Genomic DNA, 12,338 nt, shown 5'->3' on the forward strand with positions numbered 1-12,338 from the left:
CCTGAGCTGGGCTGTCCAACTTTTCCTGCCTTTGGACATCAGTGCTCCTAGTTCCTGGAACTTTGAACTTAGAAATTATACTAACTGTTCTTTTTTTTTTCAGTCAAGGGGTTCTGGCTCTCCAGAAAGATGTTAAGGAAAGCTAACAAAGGCATATAAAGTATTCCAGGGATCAAAATAGTAGGGAGGCATTGGCGATGCCACACCTAAAGAAGTTAGGGGGAAAAGCGAGACTTGCAGGTACAGAGGAAGGCTGTCCCACAGTAGTAGTAGCCTCAGGTAGAGAAAGACTACCCTGCCCCTGGATCTATTTCTGGTGCTTCCATTTGTCTGGATCCAAAGTGAAACTACAGGTTGAAGGAGGTCAAGTTTTACTTCCATAAAAATTGTGAGCTAGTTGGATGGCATCACCGACTCAATGTACATTAGTTTGACCAAGCTCTGAGAAATACTGAAGGACAGGGAAGCCTGGTGTGTTGTAGTTAATGGGGTTGTAAACAATTGGATATCACTTAGTGACTGAATAACAACAAAGGGTAGAAAACATTACTAAAGATAAAGAAGACCTCTCTATACTAATAAGAAGTTCAATAAATAGAAAAAGATGCAAAACTATAAACTTATATGCAACTAGTATCAGACTCAAAAATATTTAAACAATTCACAGAACTGCAGGGAAGAATGGAAAAGTGTACTATTTGAATAGGAGACTTTAAATACACTTCTCTGGGTAATTGATAAATTGAGCAGAAAAAAAAAAAATCACTAAGGATACAAAAGATTTGAATAATGCAATTAACTAATTTGATCCAGTGGATAAGTATCCACTACACTCAACAATGGCAGAATGCATTTCAAGCTTGAAGGAACACTTATGAAAACTGACCACATACTGGGGTATGAAGAAAAGCTCATTATATTTCAAAGCTTTGTTATCATGTAGAAAACATTCTCTCTGTACACAATAAATCAAATTAATGATCAATTATTAAAAAAAAAAAAAGGAAACTAGAGGATACCAATTCCCAGAGAGAGGAGAGAAAATGAAATATTAAGTCACATTGTGTGGTACAGTTCCTCAAGAAATTAGTATTTGAAGAAAGACTTGAATGTAATGAGAAAGCTAATCAAGCGGATATCTTACAGAACTCTCTTCTAGGCAGACAGATTATCTGAAGCAAAGGCTTTAATATGGCTTTTGTTGTTTACATGTGGAGGCCAGTCTGAAGTAGAATGTGCAAGACATAGTTAGAAAGTGAACAGGATGCCTATCAGGAAGGATTTTATTTTTTTCATTTTTGGTTTTATTTTCCTTAGTTTTTTTTCTTTGTTTTGGCTTCCCTTGTGGCTCAGCTGGTAAAGAATCCTGCAATGTGGGAGACCTGGGTTCAATCCCTGGGCTGGTAAGATCCCCTGAAGAAGGGAAAGGCTACCCAATCCAGGATTCTGGCCTGGAGAATTCCATGCACTGTATAGTCTATGGGGTTGCAAAGAGGTGGACAGGACTGAACGACTTTCCCTTTCATTTTCAATTCACTTAGGTATTTTTTAAGAGCCTGATTTTTACTTTAAGTGAAATAAGGAGCCTTTGCAGGGTTTTGAACAGAGAAGTAGCAAAATTTGAATTATGCTTTGATAGGGTCACTGTTCTGAGGAAAATGTGTATTATTTGAGAGACATTAGAAAGTTGTTACATGATCAGATAAGAGATCATTGTAGTCAGACAAGAGCATCAGCATGGAAATAATTTAAAAAAAAGTTTGCATCTGGATATTAATACATGTTCACAGGAGAAAATATGATAACTTCTAGTGTGAGAGAAAGGATGACTTAGACTGTTGGCTTGAGAAACTAGATCTAAAGAACTGTCATCAAATTAGATATGAATGTTCACAATTGGAGTAGGTCAGTTTTGGATATATTTTGCCTGAGATGCATGTTATATATCCAAGTTGAGATATCAAATAGTCAGTTGAAAGTGTAAGTTTGGAATTAAGGGGGAGAAGGGCTTCCCTGGTGGTTCAGATGGTAAAGAAACTTCCTGCAATGCAGGAGGCCCAGGTTTGATCCCTGGGTCAGGAAGATCCCCCAGAGAAGTGAATACCCTTCTCCAGTATTCTTACCTGGAGAATTCCATGGACAGGGGAACATGGCAGGCTACAGTCCATCAGGTCACAAAGAGTTGGACATGGCTGAGCAACTAACACTTTCAGCAGGGAGAAGCCTGAGTTAGAGGTACACTACTGGGCATGGACAGCAAGAACATGGTATTTTTATTTATTTTTTGTCCATGCCTCAAGGCATGTGGGTCTTAGTTCCTCAACCAGGGTTTAAACCTGTGCCCTCTGCAGTGGAACACAGAGTCTTAACCACCAGACTGCCAGAGATATCCTCAAAAGGTGGCATTTGAACTGGTTAGGCTGAATGATATCACCAAGGGAATATTAATAGAGATGAAAGGGGGTCTAAAACTTGACTGCTGAAGCAAACCAATATTGAGACTCCAACATAACGAGAAGGAACTAATAAAGAATAGAGGGAAGTAATAAAGAGAAGTGAAAATGATAATTAAAGAAGGAGAGAATCATCAATCATATGTGCTTAATATTAATAATTAGTTGAATAATATAAGCACTAAGAATTGACATTATATTCAGTAAGTTGGAGCTTATTGGCAAACTTAACACAGTTTCACTAGGATATTTGATATAAGAGCTGAATTGGAATGGTTTTAAATCAGAGTAGGCGAAGAGGAATTAGAAAGAAAAACTATAGAGAAAATTTGGGGAATCCAGGGAAGTAAAGACTGTGTCAGTAGCTGAAAGAGGAGGAGGATCAGGAGGATACATATGTATAAAAATAAACAGAGTGTGAGAATCTCACGTTTAGGAGTTTTCTGTTTGTTACTGTGATGTGGATCTTAGGCGATATAACAGTAGAACTGAACAAAAATGTATTCACTTGAAGTAAGGAATTACCCGAGAAATACACCCATAGGGTAAAAGAAAAGTCCATGGACATCCAAGATAATGAGCATACCTTATTCATTCTCTTAACCACTTTTTTTTTCATTCTCCTTTATCTTTTTGTTTCTTATTTTTTCATGTTTTTCTTTCTTTCTATCTCCTGCATCATTTGAAGCCTAGTCATATACCTTTCTTCTCAGTATCACATTTGGGCCATTATTAGTGTCCTACTCTCTTGTACTTGCTTCTGTGGGTCATTAGACTTGGCTCTTTCAACTCTTACTTCACCAACAACAGAATTGCACAAGAAACTGCATTCGTACTGCCATCAGCTCCCTCTACAGCATCTACAATGCTTTATTAAATCTCCCCAGGCTTCTACTGTGGTAGAGAAACTGGTCAATAACAATATAGTCACAACTAACTTTTTGCAGGTTTTCACATTCCTATTCTTGTGATATTTGCTAGTTGTTTTAGGTCATCATTGACAACTGTTCCTTGAAAAAATGTCTTTCAAAAACATTTAATTAAGAAAACTGTGATTTGAATTTTTCCTGAATGGTAAATAAAATATACATTAACCAACCTCTGTCTGGTATGTGGAATGCTTGTGTGTTGTTGGAGCATGCTTGTGGCGGAGTCTCTCAGTCCCCTCTCTTCTTCCCTTTTTCCCTTAGAAATAGCACATCTGGATATTACTTTGGCCCAGGGCCTTCTTGCACAATTACCATGTTTTTATGTTTCCCTTGAAGAAAGATATGATCACATGCCCTGCAAATTTTGGCTAATAAAATGTGGGCAGAAGTGATTTATGCTACTATCAGGTTGCATTCTTAAAGTCAAGGTTTTTTAATACATTTTTTTCCTTTTTTTCCATTGGCTATGGTACAGACTCTAGCTAGAGCTAGAGCATGCATCTTAGACTATTAATTTGAAGCTCAAGGTGAGTTTGACAATAATTATTCAGAAGGATCTAGATCTCTAATGACTGTGGTAGCACCAATCAGCTTGGATTAGCTACACAGACCTTTTAGGTAAAGGAGACATTTCTACCTCATTAATACACTAGTTATTTTGAGTCTTTTGGTTATATAGTTGAACCAATCTAAATTATATACTCTTTTAGCCTCACACTTTCTCAAAATACTCCAAGATTGCAAGGAATATTGAAACTAAATTCCCTAAGTCAGAAATCAAATACTTCTGAGTAAGCTGTGACATCTTCCAAACTATAAACTTTTATGACATTTTCTGTTTATCAGCAGAGTTTGTATGTGTCATAAATAATCATTTACATCTAACAGTGAGTTGTTATAAGGTTGGGCATTCATAGATCATTGATTTATTATACTTTGAATCAGGTGATTGGAGTCTGTGCACGGTTAAATATGCAATAATTCCTCAGCTGTTTCCGATGATTAATACCTGAATTGGCTCAACATTTCGCTCATTGCCTACGTATACTTGTCTACCAGAATGATAAAGCACTAATAGATTCTCATTACTATCCAGGGGCAAAATGTGTTTCTCTTCAGCATTTCTGTGACTGTCCTAACATTTTACAAGGAATGCCCAGAGCTAAATGGAAGAGTTGGAATATAATAAAGATGAAACAAAAAGTAAATGATGAGGCATGGTGCAGATAGATACTTTTTAGGTGAAAATTATTCAGTATAATTCTTCTTCCTCTGATAATGGCCTATTAGAAAGAATATGTCAAATTACTGTTTCATAGACTCATAGGTCCTAAAGCTAAAGGCATGTTGAACTGTAATCTGTTGCAATTCCCTGCTCCCACAGGTGAGGTATTAATATCCCTGGTTCACATTCTGGTTAATAGCCTTTCTTAAGATTACAAAAGAGAAAAAAAGTCAGGATTAGATCTCTAGATTCCTGATGTATGTAGGTTTGTTATTTCTGGATAATGTGGTGTCAGGTTAGATTTGCTGATTCATTTATTTTTATTCATTTATCTATTCAGTTCACTTTTAAGGATCTAAGATTGCAGATGGGGCAATATAAGTCAGTCAGAGGCCTGATGATTCCATGTGACCAACCAAATACATCAAAGTACTGAGGAAGCTGGGAAGGGGCTGGGCCAATTCTGGAAGAGAATCAGTTAAGTTTTTACAAGAAGGCATTTCTCTGACCTTAATATTAAAAATAGTTAGATTTTTTAAATAGGAAGAATAGGGCAGAAAGACAGTGAGCCATGAAAGACCATGATGTGATTGAGAATATGACAAGCCCCAATGTCATTCAAACATTGAACGGATCGGTGGAAGTGTCCAGTGAGTGTCAACAGGAATAATAAGCGGTCTGATTGTGAGTTATTTGTAAGTCAGCTAAGAAATTTGGATTTTTATTTGTAGGAAATACATAAAAACAATTTTAAGTAAGATAAAATAGTCTTTTTTTTTTTTTTGTCCACACCACCCAACATGTGAGATCTTAGCTCCCTGACCAGGGATTGAATCTGTACCCCTTACAATGGAAGCAGAGTCCTAACCATTGGACTGCCAGGGAACTCTCCATAGCTTTTTTTTTTTTTTAAGGTTACCACACCCCCCGACCCCCCACTGTGATCTTAAGAGTTGATGCTTGACTGAAGTGAAGAAATACTTGGGATGTGAATGATATACCAAGTTTACATATCATATGAATTTCCTGAAATGGGATAGTCTTGATGAAAGGAAAGATTGTCCTTTTCATCATAGGGGACTGGAATGCAAAAGTAGGAAGTCAAAAGATACCTGGAGTAACAGGCATGTTTGGCCTTGGAGTTAAAAATGAACCAGGGCAAAGGCTAACAGAGTTTTGCCTAGAGAACACACTGGTTGTAGAAAACACCCTCTTACAGCAACACAAGAGAAGACTCTACACATGGACATCACCAGATGGTCAATACCGAAATCAGATTGATTATATTCTTTGCAGCCAAAGATGGAGAAGCTCTATACAGTTAGGAAAGGCAAGACTAGGAACTGACTGTGGCTCAGATCGTGAACTCCTTATTGATAAAAAAGAAAAAAATTCAGACTTAAATTGAAGAAAGTAGGGAAAATTGCTAGTCCATTCAGGTATGACCTAAATCAAATCCCTTATGATTATACATTGGAAGTGAGAAATAGATTCAAGGGATTAGATCTAATAGACAGAGTACCTGAAGAATTACGGACGGAGGTTCATGACTTTTTACAGGAGGCCGTGATCAAAATCATCTCCAAGAAAAACAAATGTAAAAAGGCAAAATGGTTGTCTGAGGAGGTCTTACAAATAGCTGAGAAAAGAAGAGAAGCTAAAGTCAAAGGAAAAAAGGAAAGATATACCCACTTGAATGCAGAGTTCCAAAGAAAAGTAAGGAGAGATAAGAAAGCCTTCCTCAGTGATCAATGAAAAGAAATAGAGGAAAATAATAGAACGGGAAATACTAGAGATCTCTTCAAGAAAATGAGAGATACCAAGGGGACATTTCATGCAAAGAAGGGCACAATAAAGGACAGAAATGGTATGGACCTAACAGAAGCAGAAGATGTAAGAAGAGGGGGCAAAAATACACAGAAGAATTATACAAAAAAGAAGAAATATACTAAAAAGATCTCAATGATCCAGAAAACCACAATGGTATAATCACTCACCTAGAGTTGGACATCCTGGAATGCGAAGTCAAGTGGACCTTAGGAAGCATCACTATGAACAAAGCTAGTGGAGGTGATGGAATTCTTGTTGAGCTATTTCAAATCCTAAAAGATGTTACTGTGAAAGAACTGCACCCAATATGCCAGCAAATTTGGAAAATTTAGTAGTGGCCACAGGACTAGAAAATGTCAGTTATCATTCCAATCCCAAAGAAAGACAATGCTGAAGAACATTCAAACTACCACACAATTGCACTCATCTGACATGCTAGCAAAGTAATGATCAAAATTCTCCAAGCAAGGCTTTAACAGTACATGTACCATGAAATTCCAGATGTTCAAGCTGGATTTAGAAAAGGCAGAGGAACTAGAGATCAAATTGCCAGCATCCATTGGATCATAGGAAAAGCAAGAAAGTTCCAGAAAAAAAAAAAAAAAAAAAAACATCTACTTCTGCATTATTGAATATGCCAAAGCATTTGACTGTGTGGATCACAACAATCTGTGGAAAATTCTTAAAGAGAAGGGAATACCAGAAAACCTTACCTGCCTCCTGAGAAATCTGCTCAAGATTATATAGGTCAAGAAGCAACAGGAACAAATTGACTGATTCCAAATTGGGAAAAGAGTACGCCAAGGCTGTATATTGTCACCCTGCTTATTTAACTTATATGCAGAGTACATCATGTGAAATGCTGGGGTGGATGAAGCACAAGCTGGAATCAAGATTGCTGGGAGAAATATGAATAACCTCAGATCTGCAGATGACACCACCCTTATGGCAGAAAGTGAAAAAGAACTAAAGAACCTCTTGATGAAAGTGAAAGAGGAGAGTGAAAATGTTGGCTTAAAATTCAGCATTCAAACTCTAAAGATCATGGCATCTGGTCCCATCACTTCATGGCAAATAGATGGGGAAACAATGGAAACAGTGAGTCTTTATTTGCCTGGGCTCTGAAATCACCACAGATGGTGACTACAGTCATGAAATTAAAAGACGCTTACTCCTTGGAAGAAAATCTATGACCTGAAACAGACCAACTTAAAAAGCAGAGATATTACTTTGCCAACAAAGGTCCATCTAGTCAAAGCTGTGGCTTTTCCAGTAGTCATGTGTGGATGTGAGAGTTGTAATATAAGGAGAGCTGAGCACCGAAGAATTGATGCTTTTGAACTGTGGTGTTGGATAAGACTCCTGAGAGTCCCTTGGACTGAAAGGAGATCCAACCAGTCAATCCTGAAGTAAATCAGTCCTGAACATTCATTAGAAGGACTGATGCTGAAGCTGAAGCTCCAATACTTTCGCCACCAGATGCGAAGAACTGACTCACTGGAAAAGACCCTGATGCTGGGAAAGATTGAGGGCAGAAAGAGAAGGGGATGACAGAGGATGAGATGGTTCGATGGCATCACCAACGCGATGGACATGAGTTTGAGCAAGCTCCGGGAGCTGGTGAAGGACAGGGAAGCTTGGCATTCTGCAGTCCATGGGGTTGCAAAGAGTCAGACACAACTGAGTGACTGAACTGAACTGAACTGATAAGAATTTCCAAGTTAGAATTTACAATTAAACATGGGGACTCTAAATTTGATTGAAAAGTAACAAGGACATATTTCCCCATACTCAATATAGATTCACAAAATTAATCTTTCTGAGCTTCCATTTTTTATAAAGTAAAATAGCAGTGAGTATACAGCTCAAAGGATTATTAATCTCAGAGGAAAAGTAAATAGGATAATGAACATAAAGTAACCATGAGGGCCAGTTAAGTGGTAAGTATTGAATAAATGGTAGTTGTTATTATTGTTTTATTTTTTTGGTCATTTTTATTATTGCAGTGAATTTAGAAATAAGCATCCTACAGGAAAATGAAAATAAAAATATCCTTGGAAGAGAGCCAGGGATGTAAATATCTATTTGACAGTCATTAATGTATGGTGCTCAGTTAAAAACACAAGATTAGGCAGAAGTCTAATACAATTTTGTTCTTTGTTTTGTTGAAAAGGAGATTGAATTGTATGAAACTTGAACATCCCAAGTTAAGTGAATAAGCACAATAACATGTTAACTATTAGCACTGAATCTACAGAAACTGTGGAAATGCTGGATTTGTGCCTATGCCTGAATAAATAAATTTCAGGCTTCAAAGCCTTCTCTAAGTAGTAAAGTAGGCTGGCTTTAGGCCAGAAATTGAAATATGCAAAGTTTTTCTTCAGATGCTGCCTTTTCAAATCCATTGCAGAGAATGGAGGGGGAGGGTTAATAGAATAAGACCTGAAAATCCCTAGAGGCAATTTTGAAGCCTTAGGCATATCATAGCATATTTTATTCTCTCCATCATATATTTTCATAAAAGTGAAATCAAGTAAAATGAATATGTGAAATTGACTTGAAGGAAAAAGGAAATCACAAAAAGGAAACATTGTATTAGGTTGTTGTTCAGTCTGACTTTTTGTGACTCCCTGGACTACAGCGGCCAGGCTTCCCTGTCCTTCACTATCTCCCAGAGTCTGCCCAAACTCATGTCCATTAAGTCGGTGATGCCATCCAACCATCTCATCCTCTGTTGTCCTCTTCTCCTCCTGCCTTCATTCTTTCCCAGCATCAGGGTCTTTTTCCAATGAGTCAATTCTTTGCATCAGGTGGCCAAAATATTGGAACTTTAGCTTCAGTGTCAGTCCTTCAGGGTTGACTTCCTTTAGCATTGGCTGGTTTGATCTCCTTGTAGCCCAAGGGACTCTCAAGAGTCTTCTCCAGCATCACAGTTTGAAAGCATCAATTCTTCAGCACTCAGCTTTCTTTATAATCCAACTCTCCCATCCATACATGACTACTGGAAAAACCACAGCTTTGACCATATAGACCTTTGTTGGCAAAGTGGTGTCTTTGCTTTTTAATATGCTGTCTAGATTTGTCATAGCTTTTCTTCCAAGCAGCAGGCGTTTTTTAATTTCATGGCTACAGTCACCATCTGTGGTGATTTTGAAGCCCAAGAAAATAAAGTTAGTCACTATTTCCACTGTTTCCCATCTGTTTGCCATGAAGTGTTGGGACTGGATATCATGATCTTAGTTTCTGAGTTTTAAGCCAACTTTTTCACTCTCCTCTTTCACCATAATCAAGAATCTCTTTAGTTCCTCTTTGCTTTCTGCCATAAAGGTGGTGTCATCTGCATATCTGAAGTTCTTGATATTTCTCCCAGCAGTCTTGATTCCAGCTAGTGCTTCATCCAGCCCAGTGTTTCTCATGATGTAATCTGCATATAAGTTGAATAAGCATGGTGACAGTATAGAGCCTTGACATATTCCTTTCCCTATTGAGAATTGTATAGGAGACTTGACTTTTACAGGGATGGTTGGTACTGATTATGGGTAAATAAAACTCAAGTCATTGGGTAGTGGCCACTGCCCTATTAAAAATCATATTCTTTGCTGATAACAGGATTTCTAAGTCACTGCTAAAACCTAGAATGCTGGTGAGCTTAAAACGTGATCTCCAAAGACAATATTCCCAGAATATCCAAGACACATACTTGCTTTCCATGATTGGGCCTGACAGACAAATGAATCTCTCCATCTCTAAATGGAAAAATCACAATTATCACCATCATAACCGTAGTTCTCAGAAGGTTATAAGACACTTATGTTGAGTCAGATCTACTGTCTCAGTAGTCAGATCTAGTTTAATCTACTTTTGAAAAAATAATCTTATTTATTCACTTCTTTGATTTTATTTTTGGCCGCCTTTGGTCTTTGTTATTACACACAGGCCTTCTCTAGTTGCAGCGAGTAGGGTTACTCTCTAGTTGCGATGCCTGGTCATTTCATTGTGGTGGCTTTGCTTGTTGTGGAGTACGGGGCTGTAGAGAGCATGGACTTCAGTAGCTGTGTCTCATGGACTCTGTAGCACATGCTCAGTAGTTCTGGTGCATGGACCTAGTTGGATGCAGCATGTGGAATCTTCTCAGACCAGGGATCAAACCCGTGTCCCCTGCATTGCAAGGTGGATTCTTAACCACTGGATCACCAGGGAAGTCCCTAAATTACTCTTCAATTATTAACTCATTTAATTCAACAGCAACCTTATAAGGTAAGCATTATTGTAAATATTTTCAGTTGAGGAGCTCAAGGTATAGAGAGAGTTAACAAAACATTGCCAAAGTCATTCAGAAAAATAGTTTCATTTAGTTGATTACTATTTCCATGACTCCTCCAAAGTGTCTTATGACTAATCTGACCAGAGGGCAAATGATCCTTTTTATTTGTTGGAAAAGACAGAGCTGAAGAACTGTTAAATTTGGTTTCTGAAATCTTGATTGATCTTTAGGGGAAAATGTACCCTGCTCTGACCAACTCTATGACCTTGAGAAATATGTTTAATCATTTTGAACTTGAATTTATACATCTATAAGATGAAGACAAGAGTGGAGGGAAAATGGAAGTGGATTAGGTTGTTGAAGAAATAGAGGAAAACAACAGAATGGGAAAGACCAGAGATCTCTTCAATAAAATGAGAGATACCAAGGGAACATTTCATGCAAAGATGAGCTCAATAAAGGACAGAAATGGTAAGGACCTAACAGAAGCAGAAGATGTTAAGAAGAGGTGGCAAGAATACACAGAAGAACTGTACAAAAAAGATCTTCATGACCCAGATAATCACTATGGTGTGATCACTCACCTAGAGCCAGACATCCTGGAATGTGAAGTCAAGTGGGCCTTAGAAAGCATCACTACAAACAAAGCTAGTGGAGGTGACGGAATTTCAGTTGAGCCATTTCAAATCCTGAGAGATGATGCTGTGAAAGTGCTGCACTCAATATGCCAGAAAATTTGGAAAACTCAGCAGTGGCCACAGGACTGGAAAAGGTCCGTTTTCATTCCAATCCCAAAGAAAGGCAATGCTAAAGAATGCTCAAACTACTGCACAATTGCACTCATCTCACATGCTAGTAAAGTAATGCTCAAAATTCTCCAAGCCAAGCTTCAGCAATACTTGAACTGTGAACTTCCAGATGTTCAAGCTGGTTTTAGAAAAGGCAGAGGAACCAAAGATCAAACTGCCAACATCCTCTGGATCATGGAAAAAGCAAGAGAGTTCCAGAAAAACATCTATTTCTGCCTTATTGACTGTGCCAAAGCCTTTGACTGTGTGGATCACAAAAAACTGTGGAAAATTCTGAAAGAGATGAGAATACCAGACCACCTGACCTGCCTCTTGGGAAACCTGCAGGTCAGGAAGCAACAGTTAGAACTGGAAGTGGAACAACAGGCTGTTACAAATAGAAAAAGAAGTAGGTCAAGACTGTATATTGTCACCCTGCTTATTTAACTTCTATGCAGAGTACACCATGAGGAATGCTAGGCTGGAGGAAGCACAAGCTGGAATCAGGATTGCTGGGGAGAAATATCAATAACCTCAGATATGCAGATGACAGCACCCTCATGGCAGTAAGTGAAGAACTAAAGAGCCTCTTGATGAAAGTGAAAGTGTAGAGTGAAAAAGTTGGCGTAAAGTTCAACATTCAGAAAACTAATCGTGGCATCTGGTCCCATCACTTCATGGCAAATATATGGGGAAAGAGTGGAAACAGTGGCTGACTTTATTTTTCTGGGCTCCTAAATCACTGCAGATGGTGATTGCAACCATTAAATTAAAAGACGCTTACTCCTTGGAAGGAAAGTTATGACCGACCTAGACAGCATATTGAAAAGCAGAGACATTACTTTGTCA

At 38.1% G+C, this 12,338-nt stretch overlaps 1 protein-coding gene and 1 pseudogene across 1 annotated transcript; both read left to right on the plus strand.

The window, feature by feature from the left end:
* The first annotated feature begins 6,401 nt into the window (after positions 1-6,401).
* Positions 6,402-7,097, plus strand: LOC113890842 (annotated as a pseudogene).
* Positions 7,098-11,084: 3,987 nt separating this feature from the next.
* LOC113890844 lies at positions 11,085-11,765 on the plus strand (the record flags this gene model as incomplete). Its single annotated transcript, XM_027538417.1, has 1 exon — positions 11,085-11,765. A coding segment is annotated over exon 1 (681 nt), but the record flags the coding sequence as incomplete, so codon positions are not given.
* Positions 11,766-12,338: the final 573 nt, after the last annotated feature.

Source organism: Bos indicus x Bos taurus, chromosome 4 (genome assembly GCF_003369695.1).
Source record: "Bos indicus x Bos taurus breed Angus x Brahman F1 hybrid chromosome 4, Bos_hybrid_MaternalHap_v2.0, whole genome shotgun sequence".
NCBI classification, from domain to species: Eukaryota; Metazoa; Chordata; class Mammalia; order Artiodactyla; family Bovidae; genus Bos; species Bos indicus x Bos taurus.